Raw genomic sequence first — 25,771 nt, forward strand, 5'->3', positions numbered from 1 at the left:
CGACCCATTTTTTGTCCAAACACCTAATATAAAAATAACTGTTTTATGTGCATAGTGTCATTGTTTACATGCACCTCATACTCCAAAATAAATTAAAAGAGAGTAAGAATATTTCTTAATAACAAGTGTTGCAGCATTGGGAATATTCCCATCTTATTATTTCTGAGCGTATTCCTATCAAAACCGAAACAGCGGCCACAGATGTCATGACAAGGACCTTCTTTTCTGGCTGCAAATGTTTTTCTAAATCCGGAAATCATAATCATTTTCGTTCAAGTCATGAAGTTTTACAATATTTTTAGTTCAAACAAAAACATGGGAAGTTATTCTCCAAGTGGAACAGTGAGGTTTGTAAACCTGCCATTCTTTGTCTGGATTGACCAACAGAGTTTGGATGAAAAACATACAGAGCCCGAAATTTAGACTGAGCGCTGAACTTCTGCAATACTTTTATCCAGAAAAAAAAGAGCCACTGAAAAGTGCTGTGTAAATGCTAAACCTGCATTTTTATAGTAAACCTTGTTTACCCCAAAAATGAGTCGTGCCCAGCTGATCCACCAAGTGGATTTAAATGGCAGTTTCTCATTCTACATGGAACAAAAATACGAATATTGGCCTCAATACAAAGCCTTTGGTAAATGATAAATATCTACATTTAAAAAATATATTTTCTAAATAAAATCTCTATTTTTGGGGGGTGTTCAAATCTACAATTCCATAATCCAGTCCCCTAGAAATTTCCCAGAAGTCTCAGTGAAAAACCAGCGCGCACCGATGCTCACTAGATTGGCGAACATCCCTTTACCTGCCTGCTCAACCAAATTTTAGAGCACATTCAGAAAACACATTTATTGTGTGAGTTTGTCCCAAGAAGCAGCAGAAAAACAAATAAAACACTCACATTTTTTAGTTAATTAAGTCTTTGTTGGGTAGTTAAATAGACCAAAATGCATTAAACAGTTTGTCATTTGAAGAAATGTATGTACTTTTATTTATTTATTTATTTTTACAAATCCTTCAAGCTTTCATCATCATCAGAACACAGTGGATTCACAGTCTTTTTAAAATTCTCGTATATTTGTGAGGTTTTTGTTTCGGCAAGTGAGTAACATTTAATTTTATGTCTAATAATCCAAAGTTTGATACATCTTTGTATGAATGAATAACTGATGATTGTAATGTTTTTTGATTCTTATTCTTATTTGATTGCTTGAAATAAACCATTTCAAATCAAATCTGATGTTTAAAAAAAGAATAATAGAATAAGCAAATGTCCGATTTACATTAAATTCCGGGGCACTAGATAGTCCACGCTATATAATCTTTAAGGGGTTAAGGAGTAGTGAGTGAATAGGACACGCTGGTCTCTGGTTGAGAAAAATTCCTATTTTTCGGGGATAACGTTTTGCTTTAAACTGTAAACAAACATTTAAAAAACACAAAAAGGCAGCAACATGTGCTATTCTGTGAAAACGGAAATATTTGCGCTAAACGAAGTGAAGTGATTTTAATTTCTAGGGACATTTTTGAGGTTCTTCTTTAGTTCTTGCTTTAACTCTCTGACATGAAAGTCTCAGCTCTGACAGACTAAAATGATTTAAGAGCAGTTTTGATTTCATCACTTCTTGTTGTCTTCATTATCAAGGTTAAATTGGACTATTTAGGATATTTATTATTCTTCATGTGAGCTTTTTTAAAATTCTTTACATAGTTTAAACACATATGAGGACTACAATGGGCCCAGTGGAGCAAAATTCACAACCTCTGACCTCCCAAGACTGGGGCTAATTTGATGTGTAATGGACGTGCTGAGAGAAGCCGTCATCTCTCTCCGCACAGGTCAGAGCTTCTTTAACATCCAGGCCTCGGCCCGGAGGGAGCAGATATTAACTTTACTGACAGGAAGGGAATCATGTTGGTCCCATGAAAAGGTGACCAGGGGTCAGAGGCACTAGATGAGCCATGGAGATAGATTCTCACTGCCTTCCACAAACTACTACTATGGTCCCACTCTCTCCCGCTCTAAGTAGCCTCTCCAGGGAACTGCTTAATGGCTGGCCGGGTCCGGCAGCACCCATTGCAGGTAGGAACATGACATAAAAACAAGTGAGGGGGAGAAAAACCAACATGCGGACCACAGACGACTTGCTGTTTCTGTGGGAAATTTGGTGGAATATTTACTGTTGAAGTGTCTATTTCTGATTCTCTACATGGACTGGCGTGTGTGAAAAACATGTGGGTCACAAACCCTGCTTGACAACGCATCTGAGATTGGAGTGCCGCTTCAGGAAATTGGCCACGAGGTTGAAGTTTTCCCCTATAAAACAGACCAGACAGAGACAGTTAGCATGTTAGCTCCCACTGAGACAAACTCGGATGGTCAAGTGTAATGCTACGACCACAGCAACGCACTTTCAAGACCACTTTCAATTAAGTCTATGTAAACGTGCGCTTTAGTGCGTCTTGGGCTTCAGTGATCAAAATTCTCACGTTGACACTTCGTTATACAAGTGTTTAAGTCCGTTTTCGGGCTCTACGTACAAAATGCACAGCCAATGAACACGTGTTAGAAGTTAAAGCAGTTCAACTTTGACCAATCAGGGACTCGGATATGGTAGTGACGTATGGATAGCGTCCTTTATAAAACACGGAAGTGCCAACTGTTTGAAAACTGATCCTGAAGGAAAAAATAAATTGTGGTTTGTGTTCAGTCGAAATTCAATGACACCAAGTCTTATATAAATCGGAACAGAGCTGTAAAGGAAAAAGCCTGGACCAAGATTCATTACGTTTGCACTGCTTTGACATTTTGCACCAAGCCTCTTCCAACTGTAAGTACATCTGCTAGTATCAGGTAGTAACAGTCCAGTGTGAACGCTGTACGCTAAACGTGCATTCAAGGATGTTCAGCGACATCTTGAATGCGTGCCACATGTCAGGCGTGAACGTAGTTTAATTCAACAGGAAAACTCAACAGTTTTGTCAACACACCAAGCCCTTAAACAACTTAGATTGTGTCAAAGGGCCTTAATAATGCCAAATCAAGTTATTTGAGATTTTAAGTGCATTTAAAATAATAAAAAGAGATTCACGCATATTTGAGTATTCCTCTAAAAACCTGCACTCTGAGCACCAGCCCCTCCCAAACCACAGAAACAAGTGGGTTCTCACATTGTGACATCACAAAGTGAGGAACTGCCCCTTTAAGGAAGAGTCTATGCTGCCAGCCCCGCCCCCAGGCTAACACACACACACTTTCCCCGTGGAGATAGTGGTGATAAATGCTTTAATTTTATATGCATAGACATCCATCTTTGCAAAAGTCCGGATGTGTTTTTGAAACACAGACACACTGCCGAGGCCGACTCTAGGTTAACATCATGAAACGGGCGGCACCCACACGGGGAGATGGGCGGAGCCTCAGCGATCGAGTTTTCTTACTTCCAGGTGATGGAAAATTTCATTAAAAGATCGTTCTTTGATTTGATGTCTTGATTTATGTCAAGCATTGTAGTCAAAGCAATAAAGAATGTACACAGATTTATCCAACTCATTACAGAAATGATGAAGTTCATAGATTAAAAAAACAGAAAGACACTTAAATCACATTTGGTTAGTTAAATAAAGTGATCATTAACTAAAGTCACGTAGAGCTTGATTTATTGCTTGAAAAGGATCGGGATAAGCAAGCTTATATAATCCCACCCCTACTGAGTTTATACATTTTCTAGTTTTTCATAGATATTGTAATGCGGTTGTGATTTGATAAATATTTTACAAGTTACAAAATCCAGTGCCTAGTAACGATTGAATTTATTTTAGAAAACATTCATTCATGATTTCAGTAAACAGCAACGGTAACTGATACGTAATAATCATTGATAAATCATTAATAATCATTGTTTATAATCATTGTTCTTTATTTTGCCAAAGTATTAACATATAAATGCATCTAGTTTACCCTAAAAGGCTTAAGAAAAGTACGATATAGCCCGTTAAGGAAAAAAAATGCTCGTCTTTAGTGTCAAATTTAACATTCTCATTATTCGAAAGCTTTGCAAAACAAGAGAAGTTTTATTGGTTGTTATGTAATTGATTTTTAAAAACTGCACGCTTGGAGAAGGTAGAAAAGCCTACAGGTCTCTGCTCTATTTTCTCATGAAATCTTTGCTGCAGCCTGTTGCCTAATCTGGCAGGAATTTGTTGACTAAAACAGGTCTGGTTAACAGGCTTTCCATTTGCTCTAAGGAGAAAAATGGGCAAGACAGCAGTCTGAAATCTTTTGCTACTTTATAAAGAACCTGTCTGACCATCAATCCTTAACTGTTAAACAAAACTATCTTTACAACCTTTGCTTGGGGTTGTACCTCACTCCTGTGGGCACAAACTAACTGACAATCTAACTTTTAGGCTTTGTAGAGGATTTAAATATTTTAGCAGCAATTAAAGGATTACATGTCCTCCATAATTTGAGAAAAGCCTGACCTTCTGCTCCCAGACACTCTTTCAGAAATCCCAGGATAATGTCAAAGCAGTGCCGCCTCATGAGGCTGCTTACATTTCTGAAAAGCTGACAGTTTGAAGCAGGGAGGTTCTCAGCCGTCGGCATCAACAACTTTCCTCCTGAAGTTGGGCCACAATGACAAAACTTGTCTTACATAGGGAATCGGTGACACCAACAGCACGAGATCAAACGGAGACATGAAGGGGTCATTATGAACCGTTCTAGATGATGAAATCTCAGGACAGCTCACAGCGTTTAATAACTCTCTTCAAAAAGATGCCGTCTTCGAGAAAAAACATGCAATTGCAGCGACATACAAGTGCTGCATGCATGTGCTTAGACTGACAGGCCGGTGATTTATTGCACCCATTTAGCTTTGTTTTTATTAGTTCTAGCACGAAAGTAAAACAACAAAAATCAATGAAACACAAATATTCTTTACTGTTCATAAATTAAAAGAATCAACTGCTTTAGGATAGCTTATATCATCATTTTATACAAAATAGACAGAAAATGTACATTTATCAGCTTTAATTCCTCCAATAATACACAAAAATCATTTTAGGCATATTTATAATTAAGGAAATATTAATTTATTTGATTTCAGTTCCATCTTTCAAACGTGGTACAGCCATTATTTTTCAGGGTTGGATGAGTTTTTTTTGGGTTTATGATTGTAACCTTTGCTCATCTGTCAAAATTATGTTACACTAACTCTCTAATCCAAGGCTGACTAATGTCTGAGAGAAAAGCTCTAAATTATTTGTACAGGCTGGAAACAGTAAGGCTCCAGTTCTGATTCCTTTTCATTACAGTTCCCTCCCTTAAGGCTAAAGGTCAGAGAAATAAAGCAGTCAGATGAACATTCTTTGAAGAAAAAAATGGGATTTATAATAATTATTTTACAAACTGTTTCACCAGCCATAATCCAGTGAATCTACAGTTACAGCACTTCTAATGTGTGCCACATTTGACGTTTTATTGGATGTGTGCAACACAAATTTGCAAGAAGTCAAACTGCAAATTTTCAGCTGTAATTAGTGGGTTACCATCCATGATTAATTCTGTCTTGTAAATACAGGCCATTCTGTCTGTAATGAACACCAGAAAATTGCAGAAATTCATGTTAGGTGGAAACATCTTTGTAGTCAATGAATTCTGAAGGGTTTTAGCCAGTAATAAACGTGGCATATTCAATGACGGTGCTTCTTCAGTCGTGTAGTAAAGCCTTTTTAAATTGGTGAGCTTTTGGGACCTCAGTCTAATCTTTTCAACGTTGTACTTGATTGTTGTTAAGTGGCTTTCACATTGACTGTATATGAGGAATGGACTGAATGACTCCTCCCCTCTGACATTCCAAACAGGAAGTACCTGCTGGTTCCAAGAAGCCAAGATCTCATAGACTTCTATAAAGTAGTTCAAGTTGTTCAAGTTATAAACTGACCAATTAGATGCTTCAATAAAAGTAGGTGGGGTTTGCTGGCCCCCCACCTTCAACATTCAAAACAGATTTCATGCAGCCTGCTTTCAAGTGGTAGGGGTGTGGCCTTCCAATAGCTTATTCCTGATTGGCACAGTGGTTGCCATAGAAACATCGACTGGATAGACTCAAACCAGTCACTGCTTACCATTGACCATCGTGTCCGACAACCGGACTGATTGAGTTTGATGTTGAAGCCAGAAATTGGCTTTCTATCATTTTTAACCAAGTTAAGTAAATTCAGTCGACATTTTTTCGAAGTACAGGAACACGAAATTCTCAATAAGCAGTGATTGGTCTTAGTTGGTCACCACTTCTATGGCAGTCTTGCCAATCAGGAGTGGGCTTGTTGGAAGGCCACACCCCTACCACTTGAAAGGGGGCTTGGGATAATGTGTCAAATGTTTTGAATGCTTGACTCAAGACCACCTACTTTTGTTGAGGCATCCGATTGGTCATTTTTATAACTTGAAAAACTTCAACTACAGAAAAAATATGAAAAAAAATTAGGATTATCAAGAACATGTCAAAATAAAAGGTATCAGAGCAAGAATGGTTATGCTGTCCAATAGAATTAATGAGTAACAGCTGTTTTTCTCTTCATAGTAGTCTATGGGATTTTTGGCTGTTTTGGACCAGCGGGTACTTCCTGTTTGGGATGCTGGCCGGGGGTGGGTGGGGGGGGTGTCACTTAGTCCAATTCTCACATACAGTCACTGCTGCTTACTGACAATGGCTACAACATGGCAATGTCCATATTGTGAAACAATGGTGACTGAACTGACTACTTTGGTTGGAACCAGGAGTAAACCATTTTCAATGGGCGGTGTCACACCCCCGGTCCAGATCTCATAAAATCTCACAGACCAGTGGCTGATGTGATCGTTTAAAAAGAATCCACTGCACTGTTCTATGTAGTGGACAACATTAAAAATAGTCAACATTCAACAGAACTTTAGAATTTATTGAAGCATATATCATCTAGGTTATAGTGTTTAACAGATTAGTCATAAAAATAAGATCGCATTGCAGTTTAGAATATTGCTTTTATTAGGAACTGTATTTTGTTACTCCTTACATAGCAACGATTGGTTCATCTATCATCTTTTCCGGGTTTCTACACAGAGAGGAATGAAAAGTTCCCTCCACGTTGTTTTCTCTGTCCATTCTGGGTCCAGGAAAGATCAGGACCCGAGCATTTTTCATTGCACACTCATGACTGATGTTTTTAAAGGGCTCTGATTCAGTCTCTAAAATGTTAGTCTCTTGTCTATCTTTACAACTGTTCTGACTTCTCTCCCTTGGTGAGCTGAGCTTGCCAATTCCCAGGACAAAGTTAAGAGGGATGTCTGGACACAGAGGTGGGAACCAGTGCAACGCCATGGCCTGAGACATCAGCTGTTGCTCCAACTTTATAACGTCCTGCACAGAGCAGAGTTGCTTTTGGCGCTCTGCCTGGGTTCACATTCATGCTTCTCTCTCACAAACAGCCTGCTGGTGTGTCCTCTGGGAACGAGTGGCCCCTTTCTGCGGCAACTGCAGCCCACAATGGTGGAAGACCCAAACCTACGAGGACAGACCTAAAAGGCCTTCAGTTGTACTTTCTTAGAAAGAACGTGTCTTTTTTTTTTAGTCATTGCATATGCAAGGCCAAATTCAAACGGTCAACCAGGCAGGCTGGTGAGCTTTTAGAAAAGTGCTACTTCATGTTTGTTTGAAAAAAAAAAAAAAACTTGCTGACTTGTACAAAACCAGGAGATAACTACAGAAAAATCTACATGGTTGGTGTCAAGATGAAAATATTCACACACAGCCACACACTGCAGCTTTCACTGCTTCCTGGAAAAACAAAGAGAGGAAAGAAAAGACAACAAACCAGAGTGACCAGGACTGTAAACGGGGACAGAACAGGGCGAAAGACATTCACTTCAGGGTCAAAGGTACACCGCCATGGAACACTCTTCATTAACTTCAATTATGTCCTGAGAAGATCATTAAAACAGCCACAAAGAGTTGCCTTCTTCCCATCATCTGATTCCTGGCAGAGAGCGGTTCTGCAGCTCATGCAGAGATCCAGAGGAATCTCCAACGCTGTTACGCAGAATTCTTCTAAGAGGATCTGGTTGACCACAGCCGTTCCAAGACCAACAGCTCCTAGACCAGATAATCCTTCTGTTCTCAAGTTCTCTGTATGCATTAACTGTACGGACTCTTAAGCTGTCTCACCATCTGACTAATATTTTAAAAGGAAAATGCTAAAAACAAGCCTCAAACCACTTTTAAACTGTCAAAGAAAACCTGTTGTAGCAACAAATATGCAAGAGACAGTTTCTTGGCATTACTCAGCGATTGTGTTGTTTTTAATAATATTTCAAACAGAAAAAAGACAATTGTTATCCCTCTATGTTTCCACCGGCCCGTTCAAACGACCACTTCCAATAAAACGTACATGTAAACATGCATTTCAGACTTCTGGTTCTACAAGCATTCTCAGGCTCTATGTACAAAACACGCAGCCACTAAATGTGCGTTGAAAGTTAAACCCGTTGAACTTTGACCAGTCAGGGACTTGGTTTTGGCACTGACGTATGGAAGGAGTCCTTTTTAATTAATAGAAGTGCCAAGAAGTGTTCATGAAGGAAAAAATAATAATTGCAATTTCTGTCCGACCAGATTTCTATCAGTCTTTCAAATATTGGAATTTAGATGTGAAAGAAAAAGTCTGGAGCAAGATTCGGCAGATTTGCTCCGCTTCAACGTTTCGCACCAAACCTCTTCCAACGGTAGGAGCCGGACACGCGCTAGCAAACAGCAGGAAAAACAAAAAAACATGACTAATCCCCTCCCTGCTTATCCAGCATGAACACACTGTAAACGTAGCATTACAGTGAACAGAGATGCAAAAACTGTTAGAATTTGTGACTTTTCTGCAGATTAATTTAGGCAAAATCATTATAACCATCTTAAACTGTTTTGCTGGTGTGTGCACGCTGTGTATGTACCTATGTATATGTGTACTTATTTAAATATGCATTCATTTATTTAATTTCAATCTCTCTTTTTTTTTAATTGACATTAATGGCTTTTATTTTAATATTTTTTTCTGCAATATACAGTTTTGTTTAACTACAGCATGCTCATAACTATAAGTTACTGGATATTACCACTGATATGGTAATAAATTTACTCTCACTGTGGACAGGGGCAACAATGGCCTTCTGATTTGGATTTTCTAATAACGTACATTATAGACAAAACAATACATTCTTCATCAGTGTGTGTGCTAAAACGGTTTTAAGCAAAACTATTAAAAAACTCTTTAGCTTGTAGTTTTATGGATCATAATACACTATAAAAACCCCAGAAAGACAGAGAGCTGATGACCCAACAGCTGCGTGTAGAGACATTATTTTAGTTTGAGCATGTGACTCCTGTTCTGGCCGGTCATGTATGTGCCACATAAATTCAGGAGAATCCTAATTCCCACGCGAGCGCTTCATGAACAGGAGTACAAATCTGCAGGACAGTCAGACATCACCGCCCAAGAATTTCTGCTCTTTTGACATCTCCACTTTGATGTGGACCCCCTTCCTCTGTCCTCAAGGGTGGAGGGGGGGAGAGATGGGGCTCAGCGCAAGAGAGACGGGTGGAGCGCCGAAGGATGAGACGGCCCGAGGAAGTTACCCATATGCAAGTGGGGGCTTTCCTGGAAGGACATCATGCTCTGTGTGCAACTGTAACTAGGGCTGTAGCAGCACACTGTGCCTCATCATCCTGCACAACGTCCACCTGAAACAATATTTAGACATGAGTGTTCAATTTAACATTTGGGTGACCCCTTCATCGCAGTTACAAAATACGCCACAGCATGGTAGCTCAGTCCAACCCATCATCCAGCATGTGACCAAAGTGGTAGGGAGCGTTCGGAGCACACAATTATAAAAGGGAATTTTTTATATCTTCTTTTATAATTACCATTTTTTTCAACCTGCAACACATAGATCACAATATGCTCACAATGCAGAAGTCACTTTCAATCATAATTAAATTTTTTATCAGCTAATGAGGCCACAAATCTCCTGAAGGGCAGCCACAGTTTATGAGTATGAGTGCTCAGAGGAAGAAGGAAACTATTTTACATTAAGACTTTTGGTTTAGTGGTATGTACAGTACAGTTGCACAGGAAAGCAGCAGCACTGTGTAAGTCTTTTAGAAAGTTAAATAAAGTCCCAACATGACTATTTACTGGCTACTCTGTAAAGCCTGTAAATGTTAGTGATGTAGAGAAAAATCCATTCTGTGAAATATCCCAATATTTGATTTAACAAAACTGAAATCAACTTAAAATGCTGCCGAAACATTTTCCAATCAATTATTTATAAGCAGAAATTTAGTTCAGGGTCTTACTTTTGTGTTTTACACTGAGCTTTTTTCAGCTAAACAACAACAAAATTTTACAAGACAAGAGGGTTGTTGTTGCACAGCTCAAAGACACCTTTGCAACTCAGCTTAAGTGAAGTTAGATTGTCATGTTGGAGATTGTTGATTGTTTCTTTGGTTGTTTAACTCGGTAGCCATTTGCTACCACATAAAATACATTTAACCTCTCAACAGCGGAGCTTTAGCTCCAGTGTTTACATTCTACCCTAACTCTTAACCGCTGATGCAATTAACATAATTTCACCTCATTCTGAAGCTGAGAAAAGCAGTCTTGAGCTGTTGACTGTATACGAGAACTGGACTGAGTGGCCCTCCTCCCCTTGGGTTTCGAATAGGAAGTAAGCGCTGGTTCCAAGAAGCCAAAAAGACTATAGAGATATAAACAGCTGTAACTCAGTCATTTTTGTAGTCAGACAAACCATTCTTGCTCTGATATCCTCTTTATTTAAACATGTTTTTGATAATCCTCATTTTTTCATATTTCTTTCTTTATTGAAAGTTATTCAAGTCATAAACTGACCAATCAGATGCCTCAATAAAAGTTTGTCTTGCCTCCTGGCCCTCACGTCTAGCATGGAGGCCATCAGGCATTGGACATTAGTTGACATTTTTTCTGATCAATTTGTTTGGTTGATAGATTCTCCTTAGCCCGCTTTCAGTGGAAGGGGTCTGAACGTCCAACAACCTGATTGACCAGAGTGGGCGCCACTGAGGAGTGCGTGCTGCATATCCTAAAGTGTTGCATATCGGTGCAAAGCAGATATGAAAAGCTGGTTAAAGAGCAGTAATGCGTCAAAGAGCACATGTTAATTCGGTGAACTGTGGTGTTAAAGGGTAAAGCAGGGTTGGAAATACAAAGCACTTTAGTTTCTTTATCACACTTTAAGAACTTCATTGATTAAACTGTTTTTTTATACCGAAAAACATTTTCTTGTGGAAACTGGACAACATTAGGTGTTGAATAAATATTTCATAATTTATTAAAAGAAAATCATTTGGATTTTATTTTGGTAATAGCAACTTGTATGTGACATACAGTTGCAGTGCTCAAATAATTTGATATTTGAATGAAATGTATTGTATTGTATTCATGTAAAAAATGTATTTGTATTCAGACAAATGATTTTAAAGCCATATCCTTAAAATGTGTGATCCATTGTTACAGTCTTGGGATATATTGAGATATTTCCATCGTATCATGATATGGGCATCATGATTCATATCACCAGACCCTTGCTAACGCACAGCCCTTGTAAATAGTAATGCAAATGTTTTAATGTAAAGGTTTTATTTTTTCAGCTTTGAAGTAATAACACACAATAATATAAATACAGTCTAACTAGTACAATTGTCAAACAGCTCTTACATCATGTTTTTCACTGCAGGGCATTTGGTTAACTGTCCTAAAGTGACACATGATGTTAATAAAAATGATAATGTGGTCACAGTCAGTGAATTCCTGAAGCAGGGCACTCTGGTCAGTCAGCACTTCACTTTAAAAGTGGTCAGAACGTGGTCACATGAAAGTGATCCACGCTCAGACTTATTATATGAGAAAAGAGCGGTGTGACCACAATGCTGGGCCCTGCCGTTGTGTAGTCTGCAGCCGAAGAAAAAGTATGGTATGTTTTATACTCAGAAATATTCATATTTATACTGATTTAATGCTAAGAGTTCACATTAGAAGGGCCCTGAAAAGGTAGATGATAAATCAGACAAAATATGTAAGTGCATGAATGCATGTGTGATAATCGAAAGTGGGGTTAGCGGTGGAGTCAAACTGTCCAACGTGTTGCTGCGGAGTAAGACCAGGGGCTTTAAGGAAGGATTTAAAGAACCACGGCAACACAACAAAGCACCAGGGGGAAGGGGGTTGCCCAGCAGGGGCCAGGGGGGGGGGGGTGAAGAGGGGCAGGCTGGAGTGGCTAGTCTGATCGGGATCCATTTCCAGCCCGGGCCTTGGAATTCCTTTGTTCCGCTCACAGGTCTCCATTTCCCTCCTGCCTTAATCCTGCCTGCCTTGCGCCCAGTGCAGGTAACTGCCACCAGCGTGCCTGAACCCAGCAGACTCCTCATAAAAGCCACTCGCACTTATTTTGTGGGTTTGATATTACTAGAGGTACCTAACCCCTTTTAACTGCTAAAGCAGTTTGAAAGATTGCTGAATGAACTACATCAGTGAACAGAAAAATCCCAGTTTGACAGAGGAGTTTACATCAGTCAAGCCAGCCAGACCCCACGTCTATAGCTGAATCCCTTTCGCCTCCATCCTCTGCATTCTTCGTTGGGAGGGAGCTGGTCAGCGGTAAACACATTCTCCAAAAGTAAAGCTATCCAGCAACACTTGTGTTTTTCCTACAATGGCCATGGTCTGGCTGCCTTAAGCCCTCTTCATAGGTCTGCCAAGAGGAGTCAGCGGTTCGCTGTGCAGCACTTGCAAAGCCTTCTCCCACGGCTATTAGTGACCATTCATGTGGGGAGCCTGGGAAACTGCCTCTGCAGCCTGCTGTGGCCACAGGGATTCAGGCTGGCAGGTGTTCCCTCCCCCTAGACCCTGGCACCTGTGCGGAGGGAGGGATAAGAAGCCAGCTCTGCTATGGACATAGTCCAGGTTCTGTGATGTCCAAACGCACCCTTGACAGGTAGAAAGACAATAAAACACCAGGCTAAAGCAACAGCTAACCTCAGACCGATTTGGTCTATAAGCATATACTAACAGCCGATGCAAGACATCTGGAAATGTGCTTTGGCAATTTGAAATGGCATGTTAACAGAATCCTTGCAAAATCGGGCTTCTCGGTTTTCAATTGACCAGTAAACTCAAACAGTGAGACACCAAAAAGTCTGCAGGTCTATCTCCTTGCACTTGGATACAACTCCAGAACAATGTGGGTTGAGTAAACATTCAAGAAGGTAAAAACACACCTACGGACAAACGTTTAGGTTGAGCCTGTAACTTTGACCAAAACAGCTTAAACTGGAACTCTGCAGGGGAAAATTGTCACGCTCCTTCAGTCTTTCAGCGCTGCGACAACCTGTTTTTCTCAAATATCATCCTGAAAAACAAAAATGTCTTCCTCAAGGCACAAAGAAGCTATTATCCTCTCATTTTCAATGTCTAATTACTCTGAGAAATGTGGGTGTGCTCAACACGGTTTACCATCGAGAATGCGTGAAGCCCCACCCAGGATCTCCTTCGCCGAGCTCCGAAGGTCCAACAATGCATGGAGATAAGACTGAAGCAAACACTTGGGAGTGAATGGCCTGGAATGCTAAAAGCTGTTGATAGCTCATTTGAAGTGCCAACAGCTGAGCCTGAGGCGGTGACGCTGAAGCCGTCTGTTGGCAGGAGCCTTTGTGATTTCACACTGGCAACGGCTCAAACGCCACCTCACACAAGACCCTCGATATCACCACACACCGAGCATCAATTCATCTGCCTATTCTTAGACTGGACACAAGCGCTGCCCCACCTGACGCCCCACTCCTTACAGTTCATGTTTCTGCGCCAACATGTCCCACTACGCCCCCTTCGCCGCCCTGCCAACCAACAACATGCAAATGGAGCGGGTTGGAAAAAGAAAAACCCGCTTTCGGCCAATGCTTTGGAGATTAACAGGTTTGCAAGTGAGTCACTTGCAGAGCAGACAAGCAGTGGTTAAGACCCTCCTTTAGCTGCGAGTGCCGTCCCCCTTTTTATGGCTCCTGCAGGCTGGCTCACCTCTGTGCCACCTCCCTCACATGTGACCATGAATGTCATGACACTGACTTCAGATCTTTAATTAAAATAGAGCGCATTAACCGCAACTGGTCCTGCTTGGTTCATGCCGGAGTTCTGGCAGAGAGCCGACAAGGAACCTAATCACTTTTACACGCCGTTCCACTGCGAAAGTGTTAGTTCCCTTGTTCACATGCTGAAGTGAGCTGATGCATTATCGGTGTCAGTCTGTGATCTCCATCATCAGATACGTCTGTCTCTGCACCGTTTTTTTCATGGGGACTATGAGTCAAGCATTGCAGTAACTGTACACTGTCAGCCTGTTCACACCTATCCTGGGGGAGGATATCGTTCTCAAACAGCCTTGTTCTGCTGACTCCATAGCTGGGACACTAATGCGCATGAACGCCATGCAAAGTTCAGTTATTAATAGTTATACAGGTCTACGTAAACAAAACAATATCAAAACACAGAGACTATAGGAATGTCTGGAGCAGGACAGTCAGCAAAAACTGCAGCCACAGGAGAAACTTTATGAGATGAGCTCCCCTGTAATCCCACTCTCAGTCAGGACTGCTGAGTGAGTCCACTTTAACTGTCCTTAACTGCTACCTGTCACACACCTGTCTGTCTTCCAGCACACTGCTGGAGCTTCTTTAGACTCTGGGTTTGAAGTGATTCCAAGTCAAACATGAGTAACTGAGGTAATGGACAATATGGGAGTTGGGGTTATTCAGGCTTTTTCTGCAGTAATTCTTTTTAATAAAGGCCACCTGAATACAATACAACTGTGGGAAGCATTTTAAATCTAACTTTTCCTGCACAGGTAACACCCTGTGTGTGGGATGGCACCGTGCCCCAACTGGTTCGGTCTCTACCCGCCCACGCTGGCCTCCCAAACGTAGGTTAAATTGTTTTTTCCTCATTGTTTTGTTTGTCTGTTTTCACAATTCTGGAACTTGGTTTCCATCCAGTCACTTTGATCCCAAAGTATTCCAAGTCAGTTAGACAGTGTGAATAGAACCGAGATAAATTAAACAAATATGACTTCACTCAAGAGGTATGAACTGAACACTTCTATGGAAAAATGAATAGTGCAGTAACTGAAGATGACTAAGGCCTTAGTCATGTGAACTCGTTTGGGGGGGGGGGGGCTGACCCGTTTGGGTGCTGCAGGTTTTTGGGTTGTCCGGGCCCTTTGGAGGGGAGGAGCGGCTGCATCTTAAAGGGAGCGTAGGTGTGTCTTGCAGTTCCCCCAAGGCTCATACGGCCACCTAAAGGCATGTCACGAAAATGGAACGTACCTTTGTGGTGCGTGTTGTAAGTGTATCGTGAATTATTCGTAGGTGTTAATGAAAGTTGCATGCACTTATGATATTCGGGTGCCGCATGGTGCCCTTACGCCACACTCTAATTGGTAGTAAGGCCTTAGTCACATGTAGACAGTATTCGTGGCTTGACCGGTAAAGGTGCTGCAGGTTTTTGGGTTGTCCACGTCTGGGGGGGGGTCATTAAAGGGGAAAGGCTGCTTCTTAAGTTCCCTTGAGGTTTGCATGATTACCTCAAGAGACATCATGAAAATGGAACGTTCCATTGTCGTGCGTGTGAAGTATTTGTAAGGCTAATGTACGTTGCACTTATGATGTACAGGTGATGCTGTCGTACGGTGTCCTTACGGCACACTCTATATGTTAGCAAGGTGCAAGTCCTGGCCCCTTACAGACCACACGCAAATGCACACATGAGTGCACACATGCATTTTTCTTTTGGCCCACAAATGGCCCAGTTGTGACTGAGGCTTTAAGGAGTCTAAAGGGCATTTTGGGATGGTGTGTTACCTCTCACAGAGAACCCTGACGGGGGGGTCATCTCCCTTCTCTGCTTGCATCCTTTTTTGCTGTGCAGGAATTCGGTGTACTGTCTGATCCTCTGGTCCAAAGCATCTTGAACCAAGGTTGTGACTTCCTGCAAACAGCATGGTTCAAGTATGCATGAACAGAACTTTTGCTCTTGTGCACAACCCATAAGCTGACGTTGATTTTACGTTTTAATGACAAAGTGATATTCTACCAAATGCCTTCACATTCACATCTTCTGCCCCTACCTCAACATGGGCCACAGTGAACCAGCTGGCGTCTTTTTGGCTCCCCAAGGGCAAAACATGGAGATCCACCAGCACAGCAAAGTTCCCACACTGTAACACAAAGAGCACGCAAAGCCACAGGTTTGCTGAGGGGCGCTGAGTGCACATGCAACAAAGGAAACCTAAGTGTGGTTGATTGACAGCGAGACAAACCACACCGACCCCCTGTGTCCATACGTGTCACCCCCATCCCTCACACAGGAGTCCCCTCCCTGCCACCGTCCGTTAGGTCATCTCTGACCAAACTCTTTATGAAAAATAAGATCCTGAACGTCTTCTAGTCACTTAAAGCTAAGAAAAAAATGACTGAAGTTTTGCAAAATAAATTGCATGAGTATTGAAAAAAAGAAGATTGCATTCACGGATCAACACACAAGAAGTTCAGAGTAAGTTAAAAAAAAACTCTGATGGAAGAAGACGCCAGCGCTGTTTCTGTTGGTGAAGCTGCTGTTGAACGTTACATCAAGATGGTTTACAAACAGCAGCAAAGACTGACCAGTGCAGACAGCAGATGGATATGGGTCTCGTGTGAACTTTGTCTGCCTGTGTACAAGGAAGTAATGAATGGTCTGAGACCACACACGACCCAGGGCACGATACGCAAGAGCAACAGGCGCTGCTCAAAAAACCCAGAGTGATGAAGCAGCAGAGACACTGGGCTGCACGGGGGTGGAACAACAATAGCGTTCAAATGTCAGAAACAGACTTTCAAGTTGGAAAAGAGCAGAAGGTATTTATTTAGGAACAGGGGGAAAAATCCACAGCAAATGCTTTGTTCTGATCCGGGCCGGTCCCTCGGTATCACAGACAGGATGGATAAACTTTGGAGCCCAGACCTGAGGGATGTTCTCTGATCTTCCTTGCAGGATGACACGAGGGAATGAATTAAGAGGAGCGGCAGAGGAAGCTCTTAATTCTGGTCACGACATCGCAAAAAAAACATCTTTTCTACAAAAGTTGTGTCCTTGGTTCAGAAACAAATGGAGATGGCTAAACTATTACTGATTTTTTTTTTAAAAAAAAGCAGTTTAGCCATGAAATTTAACACAGAATGCTACAAAAAAGCATTGTAGCTCAGAGGAAAACAAGCTGCCAAATGTTTAGAAGCCCTTTTTCTCTTTGCTCCTCGTCTCACTGTCAAACATTAATACATTGAAATTCTTCATTTGGAGCTCAAATAGAGGAAAAGGCCCCCCTAAAAGACTGACAAAACAATCTGATTACATTTCCAAGGATAGATTTACTCCCAAAGCTCCAATGCAAATGCATGTAAGAATACAAATGCTGCATAATCGAAGCAGGTTTCAGATGAAAAGAATGCCACGGAGCCGAGCAGAGGCTCGTCCCGACACATCAGCATTCTCCTCACTGTGTGACCTTTGTCTCAAAAGGGTTCACAGATCACTGCCGGCCTCTTACCAGTGCATGAAAAAGCCTAGCAACACAGGGTCAGACCTTGTCAATCAAAACACAGAGCCTCCGGAGTTGACATGACACATGCAGAAAGAGTTTTTGATAGACTGGCTTTGGACCCCTAAATCCTGATTTGCAGAATACTCTGCTGACGTCCACACATGACTAGATGTTAGAACCATCATCTGCCTTTGCCGTCATGGATGTTAAATTAGCATCAAAAGAAGGCACGGGTGTCAAAAAAGGTCCCAAGCTTTTTGGAGTGTCAATCAGATAAATGTCGTTACATGAAAAAGGTGGAGTTTAACACAGACTTATCGTGAATTTGGTTTCTGGTCGAGTGTTTGGGGCCTGTAATCCAAACACCTAACGCCTTTTTATCACATTAGAATGGCAGACGAGGCCAAACTTAAGCTGCATTCAGATAACAAAACAGCTTGTGATTCCATAGACCTCTTAGAAGAGAAAAAGACCATGAGGAATGCAAACTAATGCAATCATCCCAACCAGAGCCTAATTAATTTGCCAGGCAAAAAACAGTGCCAGTTTGGTGAAAGGGGGGTGAGTAGGCTGGTCTTGGTTGTGCTGACATTTGTGTTAGATAAAACAAAATCCAATTGAGGACGGAGAATCTCCGAACAATTGGGTCATGTGGTCTAAATTTGTCAGTTTTATGTAGGAGTGAGCAGTGATCTTGCTTCTGACCTATGACCTCTCTGTATCCATGCTAATAACCAGTATCGGCCCTTTGGCGGGTTAGATTCTTCACAAACAGCCTAGTGGGACAGTGTTACGGCCTGAACGTGCCTCACATGCATTCAGAAACATGATCTGAAAGTCATAAAACAGAAAATCTGTCCAACGTGTTGAAACAAACTTTTAAATACATATAAAAACGAGTTTTGTTGTGTTGAATTTCACAAAAATTGTTCAACTTTTAAAATTTGTTTTGCAGATTTTAAGGATTACTCTAAGACCCACTCTGAAGAAAATTGTATTTTTGAAGCTTTTTCTGATGATGGAAGACAAACGCGTAGAAACTTAAGCTCAAAATAAAAAATTTCTAAGTATTTCTTTATTCAAATCATTGGCTGTGTCTGAATTCACACCCTAACCCTTAATTACTTAAAATCATTATAGTGCAGCACTATGTAGTGCCCTGAATTTTGAAACCAATTCGGGCACCAAGCTCATCACTTTTTCTTTTTTTTTTACGGTGTATAGAAAGTAATCGAAATCAGGATGTTAAAATCTAATTCATATGAGCATTTTGCGATGATTATTTATGTGCCCACTTTCCTCAGAAGATAAAAATGGTGATTGTTTATTTAAAAAAATACATTTAAATACATTTTTTTGGTAAAAATTGTTCAAACGCAATGCATTGTGGTCTATATTCGCCGATCTAGTGAGCATCAATGCAGTGGTTTTTCGCGGAGACTTCTGGGAAATTTCTTGGGCACTGGATTTTAAAATTGTAGATTCGGACGTCACTACGAAATGGCAAACATGCTATTGAGTGAGTAGGGAAGGATAGATAACCTTTGTGAATCAGGAGCAGATGAAAAAAATGCTGTTTGACAAAAGACCGTATTTGTGACATAGAAAATAAGCTGGGTGGGGCCATAAGCTCCCTGCTCTGCTCCATTCTGATCATCCCTGCCGACAAATAGATCCATGAAAGTCTTTGTTTTCCTGGTCTGAGCTGGAATCTGGATCAGAACTGGACGACCGGATAGCTCCTCAACTGTTAGATTAGGGTTGTGAGTGGCTGTAAGCTAGTGGAAGAGCGTGGAAACAGAGAGCTTTCAGCAACAGAGATGGGAAGGGTGGTGCGGTATCTCCGTGCCAATTGTCCCGCCTACAACTCAAGAGGTGAATTTCTGATTCTCTCCTCCTGCCGCTCTGCAGAAACTAGGTCATAGAAAACAACAGATTCTTTTGGGACTTTGGCTGAAAATGGCACAATCATCAGAATTAAAAGATCCTTGGGAACGCTTTTACATTAGATCAAAAGATGATCTCAGTGGGACTTTAAGGGAAGTGTCTCTGTTGAAAAACTGTTTTGAAAGTTCTGGAGGAAGTAAGTCTTTGTATGTGTTCTAAAATGGGCTGGTGCTGCTTTGTTCTGGCCCCCTCCGCAGACATCAAGAGGCATCAGAGGCAGTGAGAAGCGCTACTTAATACCAAATCTTTTATCGAGCCATCTTTTGTGCGCTGCCACAGAGTGGATGAATGGAGCAGAGTCTTCCTGCAGGCTAAGCTCAACTTCTCTACCCTAAGTGTTCTAGCTGCCGACGTGAAAGATATCACCTGAGAGGCAAACTTAACAAAACAGAGCATTTGAAAAAGAGGCTAAAGGGGCTTTCAGCTCACAGGAGAACCTAAGAAAAGTCATCTTTAGTTCTGTCTGTAAATAAACAGGTCCTGACTTAAACCTCTAACATGCCCTTTTTCTTCTCTGCTCCTCACAGCTCTGGACTACATCACTCTCAGTTCCCAAAACACTCTCCACCTTCCCTTATCTCTCTCCCAAACCCGGCTTTCCAACCTCCCGCCTGTGCTTCTCCAAGCTGGGCACGGAGCCCAGACTCCATGAGCGGCTTCACCCGCCTCCCCACCTCCGTGCCCTTTGCCTCTGCTATCGCACAGTATAAGATCCAGACCTTCTCGGACTGCACTTAGCTCAGAGGCTAACACTAACCAGCCGCAGATGTTTACACTGGGGGAGAGGGGGCAGCAGATGAGCTCTCACTCAATAAAACTTGCATCTCTGCCTTTGTGTCGCTCCTTTTCGGACTCTTTCAGAACCCGGGCGGCTCTTCAGACCTCAGTTTATTCTCTGCTTGGTCACCCAGGTTTCCCATAAAAACAAAATAAAAATAAAAATACTTTTTTTGTTTTATTGTTTAAGAACCTAATACCAAACAGTCAAAATGCAGATCTGAATATTACAGATTTAAACTTTACATATTAGTGGATGGAAGGTAATCCGTGTACAAACCTCCTTTTATTCAGGTGAATGTTAGCACACCTGAATCCTCTTTATTTGATGACAAAAAGAGACACAACCCAGGAGTGGAATTTTAGCAGCAAGAACAGACAGGAATATCTCCAGGTTACACTCAGCAAACAAAGCTCAGGCAGAACCATCATGCAGAAATTGGTAGATGGACAGAAATAACAAGCAGAGAAGTGCTTTTCTTCTCATTAGGGTGGGTAGATTCTTTACAGCAATGTAGGGCAGCGCTGAGATAACAGATGTTTGTGTCGAGCTCTGTCTTATGGCGGTGGAAAGCATTACACTTGGAGGATTGTGGGACGAGAGTGTCAACGCTACGTACGACATGAACCTCTGACAGAACGTTTCATTTCTACTTTTTGACCTGTGAAAGCTTGACTGGTTAAAAAGCTGCTTTTTGCTGACAGAAGGCAGATTGCAGAAATGTGCTGGCAGACACAGAGCACGTCGGTGGATCAACGTCTAAGCCTGCAGGCCCTTTTTTCGGGAGGTCTGAGAAGTGGCAGGTCACTAAGCATTAAGAAGGAGCATTCCAGCACCTCCTGCAGCTCCGCGGGCCGAGAAGGGCTGGAAACACTTCAGCGGGGAGGACCATAAAACACACAGCCGAACAGCTCAGGACAAACAAACTGCAACCAAAACAAGGTCAAAATGATGTCCTCTAATTATCTAAAAGATAAATGAATTGGTGATAAACAACACGGTTGATTCTTGTTTGGCAAAGAGGAAGTCATGTGGAATGCCATTGTTTTGACTAATCCTCTCTAACATACTTGTTTGTGGTTAGTTGGTTGTGCATGGTAAAGCCACACACATTTTCTCAGGCAGGGCAACAGAAGAGTATCATTACATGACCAATGGGAAGGAAGCTTCAGTGAACCTTCAGCATTCTTCTCTCCCACCGCCAGCCGAGGGAGGAGGTGGGCCGGCCTGTTTGCAGCACATGAAAGAAATAAAAAGCAATATCTGCTCCGCTAGGTATACATGGTCTTATGGAGACTGTGAGAGATCAGTGTAAATGTCTACAGGCCTCAGCCAAAGCTCTCAATAAATGAAACATCAACAAACGTGAGGGCTGCAGCTTCCCCAGCACTTAACAAAAACATCTGATGTTCATTATTTCTTCCAAAGCGGCAGACTGAGGATGAACCGTTGGGCCTTTTAATAGAGCCAGTTTCCTCTGCTGTGTGGAGCTCAGTCCATTAACAAAAGGCTCTCTGGGGTGGGGGAAGTCAACCAAGGTTTTCAAACCATCCACTCCAGCTTTTGTTTTTCTTTTTTTAAAGAATATCCACAAACATGAGTGTGTAGATCTAAAACGTGTGTCTGTACTCCCCTCTAGTGGACGATTCAGGGGAAGAAAAGGTTTCCAGAAAGTTTGGCTGTTGGAAGAATGAAAAGCCCTCCAAAGTTAGCTTGGAGGACGGTTAAGCATCCAGTTCACTGGATACTTAGAATACTTTAACTTTTGTCTTCCTTTCTTACACCTCTCTACGCTGTCACACAGGTACAGTTTCAGTTTTTTTTACCAAGAGTTGATCCAACTATGACAGAAACTTATTTAATGAGTGTACCAACATGTAGTGGAAAAGACAAGATCCTGTGAGAAATGACCACTCCCACGTAAGACTCTGCTTTTATTTATCTTTGATTTCTAATTTCTAGTCACATCTGTTAAGCTTGCAGAGAAAAATGCTAACAGGCTAATTTCCTTTTAATTTTTTTGTAAACACAAAATACTGAGCATTTTGTTCTTTGCATGTTTGCACTCTTCCCACCCCCCTTAAGCTGACGTCATACTGGTAACATGTAAAATTAAATAATAATAATACAGTAATAGTTATTACATAAATAGATAGAAAGGGAAGTAGATGTGTTTTTTCCTTTCCCTCCATAATGTGGAAATGTGAGCATCTAGTGGTAGTGTTGTGTAATAATAAGGTAAGGGGTTCCACCTGTTATAAATGTGTTCTTTTGAGTTTAAATTAGAGTGTTATTTACTTTAATTAAAAAAATGATGTTGTAGAGCCGAGAGACTGGGGATGGTGGAGCAGCAATATCTGTCGTTGTGCAATAAGAAAGGTAAATTAACTTAGTTTTTCCTTTTTTGCTTGACAGACGTCTTTTCCTTGGGATCGTGAATATCGAATTTTCCCATGTGGCAACAGGGATTGGTATCGGAGTATGTTTAAATCTGCCCCAAGGCTTGAACACAAGGCTACAGGGAGTTTGTGAGGGATCTACCACACCTGTCTGTTGTATTTTTGCAAGTCTGGGTTTACTGTAGTGTAGTCTGTGGACCACCTTCAACTGTGTTGGTTGGAATTTGCTCTACTGTTCTTTCATGGAAAATGTTTACTACAAACTACAAAATTTGCTGAATTGCTTAACGAGCATTAAAACATGGCTGAACAGTAATCATTTAGTCCTTAATACTCAGAAAACCGAGACACTTATTTTTGCCCCTGAACATAAAATCCCGTCCATCAGTCAACGCCTTGGGTGTCTGAGCTCTTCTGTCCAGTCAAGCCTCAGAAATCTTGGGGTGTTGTTTGACAAGTTTATGTCTCTGGAAAGTCACTCAAAACAGATAGTGAAAAACTGTTTTTATCATCTGAGGAACGTGGCAAAATTAAAAAGTATCTTGTCTCGATCAGACCTGGAAACAATTATCCACGCTTTTATTTCCTCTCGTTTAGATTACTGCAACTCTCTTTTTACCTGTTTTAACAAACGTTCCCTAAACCGTCTTCAGCTTGTCCAAAACTCTGCAGCGAGGCTTTTAACAGGAACAAGTAAACGGACACACATCACTCCTCTCTTGTCTGCTTTACATTGGTTACCTGTCAAATTTCGAATTGATTTTAAAATTCTACTTTTAGTTTTTAGAGCCTTGCATGGTCAAGCTCCGACATACTTATCTGATCTTTTAACCCCATACTCTTCGGCCCGATCATTGAGGTCTTCCAACCAGAATCTTTTAAGCGTTCCAAAAACCCGCTATAAGACCAGAGGAGATCTGTCATTTCAAGCTGTTGCGCCTCGTCTTTGGAACTCCCTCCCATTGTCGTTGCGTCAGATCGATTCCTTTGAGTGTTTTAAATCTCAGGTCAAGACGTTTTTATTTAGGAGAGCTTTTAGTTGATTAAGTCCTAGTTTTACCACGTTTTACTGTGTTTTATTTTACTATTATTATTATTGTATTTTATTACTTTTTTGTGTGTTGATATGCTTTTATGCTCTTTCTAAAGCACTTTGTGACTTGCTCTGTTAAAAGTGCTATAGAAATAAAGATTCTATTCTATTCTTTTCTATTCTAATTTGGAACAGGAAGAACATGTAGCTACAGACCACCAGTCATCACAGAAAACAACCCCCAACTACGACTCCCATTTGGTTTTTATCATGATAAACCCAGGAGGTGAGTTTGTTGCAGACAGGTTATGTAAAGAAGATGTGTGTCGTTTCTGCATTTTTGAATTAGGGAGAAGAAGTCATGAAGAAGGAAGAGAAATTCAAGAATGAAGAGGTGTTTGCAAGTTACAAACGTGTAAATATCTAAAAAGGGTTTTGTAGATTTAACTACAAATAATTCCATCCATATAAAAGCCATTAATTGTCTTTAGACCCTATCTCTGTCAAATGGCACATGTAACATCACTTTAGGTAGGTTGAAATAACAGATTGTTGCAAACAGGAGAGCTTGTATAATAATCATTAATCTGTTGCCAAATTCTTGGAGCAACTATAACCTTCCAGGGCAACAGATTAAAGTCCTTAGTGGAAAGCGACAGGAACCACATTCAAAATGCTCTTTTCTGACCAACACTAATTATACAGCATATCTCAAATGTAGAGCATTCTGCCTCAAAACCGCAAAAGTTTGCCGTGAAATCTGCTATTTTTTAGGGCATCTGAGACACATGAAAACAAAAAACTCTCACATTTTTAAAAATGGAAATAAGTATTTTAATCACGTTTGACACCAACACAGATTTCTCACAGGACTAATAGTGAACTTGATTAAGTCACAGAAATATTGCTGGACGATTCAGTCATGTGTTTCAAAGTGTACTTTTTTATATGAGTTACAGCATAACGGCCATAAATAGGCTTCTCCACTGACCCAAAAATAATTTTGTTTAACTGTTAAAATACCTGTTAAATATAAATTAGTTTTAATGTCCTCCTGTGAGCAGCTGAAATGGTATAATTAAACAATCACATCATTTTTAGAAATACCTGGTTGTTACTTAGAAAAGTGCTTATTCTACCAAATGGAAAGATGTATACATTTTTACTTAAAAGAATAGACATGATTGACCTTTATGTAAATAATGTGTAATTTGTTATTGTTTTACCAATATCATTATTTGCTCCATGAATCCAACTCTATCTGCTAAAGCAAAAGATTTGAGTGCATAGTAGAAAAGAATTAGCTTACCTTAATGACAATTTTTCTGGACGCCATCACTCCCAGCTTTCACCTGAAAGTGAATAAAACAAACTGATAAATGTGTTGTGGTTTTTTTAATGGATATGGTTACAAAATTCTCCAAAACTTAACTTATGTTGGTTTGGGAGTTAGTGTACTACTGTAAACCATGCAGTACCAGTCCAACCTAAAATATATACAGTGAACCGCCCACTTTTTCTTAAGTTTGTTAAGTAAAAGACACGACAGTGAAACATTAAGTTAGAGAGCCGTGAAATGATAAAGTCGTACATTGACAACAAAAATTACCTACCGCCAACAATTTAAACAAATAGGACTCCGAGTGATGACGTCACTCGAAATTAGCGCTTAACGTTTTGTAGTCCGATATACAGTATATTACAAAAAATTATATTTAATCTTTTAGCCAGAAACAGTTAAAAATTTCTTAAATTTAAAATAAAGTGAGTTCTTGTTTAATTGTAGTGATTCAGAAAAAAACTTACATAAAATATGAATCCGAAACGAGTTCAAAAAATTGTGGGGCCTAGTCCAAAAACTATCGTTACGGACGGGACTTAGGTATGCCTTAAAAACGCCTGTTTCATTTCACACA

At 40.8% G+C, this 25,771-nt stretch overlaps 1 protein-coding gene and 1 long non-coding RNA gene across 9 annotated transcripts in view; one reads left to right on the forward strand and one right to left on the reverse strand.

Moving 5' to 3' along the window:
* The window catches only part of slx4ip (SLX4 interacting protein), a 44,430-nt gene extending 18,663 nt beyond the window's left edge, over positions 1-25,767 (reverse strand). The window contains exons 1-6 of one of the 8 annotated variants that reach the window (XM_078931519.1): positions 25,469-25,577; positions 25,287-25,342; positions 25,165-25,207; positions 16,247-16,336; positions 15,981-16,107; positions 2,249-2,317 (exon numbers count right to left, since the gene is read on the reverse strand). In XM_078931519.1, coding sequence (XP_078787645.1) covers positions 2,249-2,317; positions 15,981-16,107; positions 16,247-16,336; positions 25,165-25,191 — 313 coding nt within the window. In that variant the 5' untranslated portion in view covers positions 25,192-25,207; positions 25,287-25,342; positions 25,469-25,577. Of the gene's footprint in view, positions 1-2,248; positions 2,318-15,980; positions 16,108-16,246; positions 16,337-25,164; positions 25,208-25,286; positions 25,415-25,468; positions 25,592-25,661 lie in introns of those variants that run through there. The other 7 variants (XM_078931518.1, XM_078931522.1, XM_011484699.3 and 4 more) reach the window with 7 other exon arrangements.
* Positions 14,780-20,312, forward strand: LOC110016548 (uncharacterized). The gene is made up of 3 exons (XR_002291878.3): positions 14,780-14,846; positions 14,969-15,043; positions 20,173-20,312. It is a non-coding gene; the product is annotated as an uncharacterized LOC110016548 (long non-coding RNA).
* Positions 25,768-25,771: the final 4 nt, after the last annotated feature.

This window comes from Oryzias latipes, chromosome 15 (assembly GCF_053564925.1).
Source record: "Oryzias latipes strain Hd-rR chromosome 15, Olatipes_Hd-rR_3.1".
NCBI classification, from domain to species: domain Eukaryota; kingdom Metazoa; phylum Chordata; class Actinopteri; order Beloniformes; family Adrianichthyidae; genus Oryzias; species Oryzias latipes.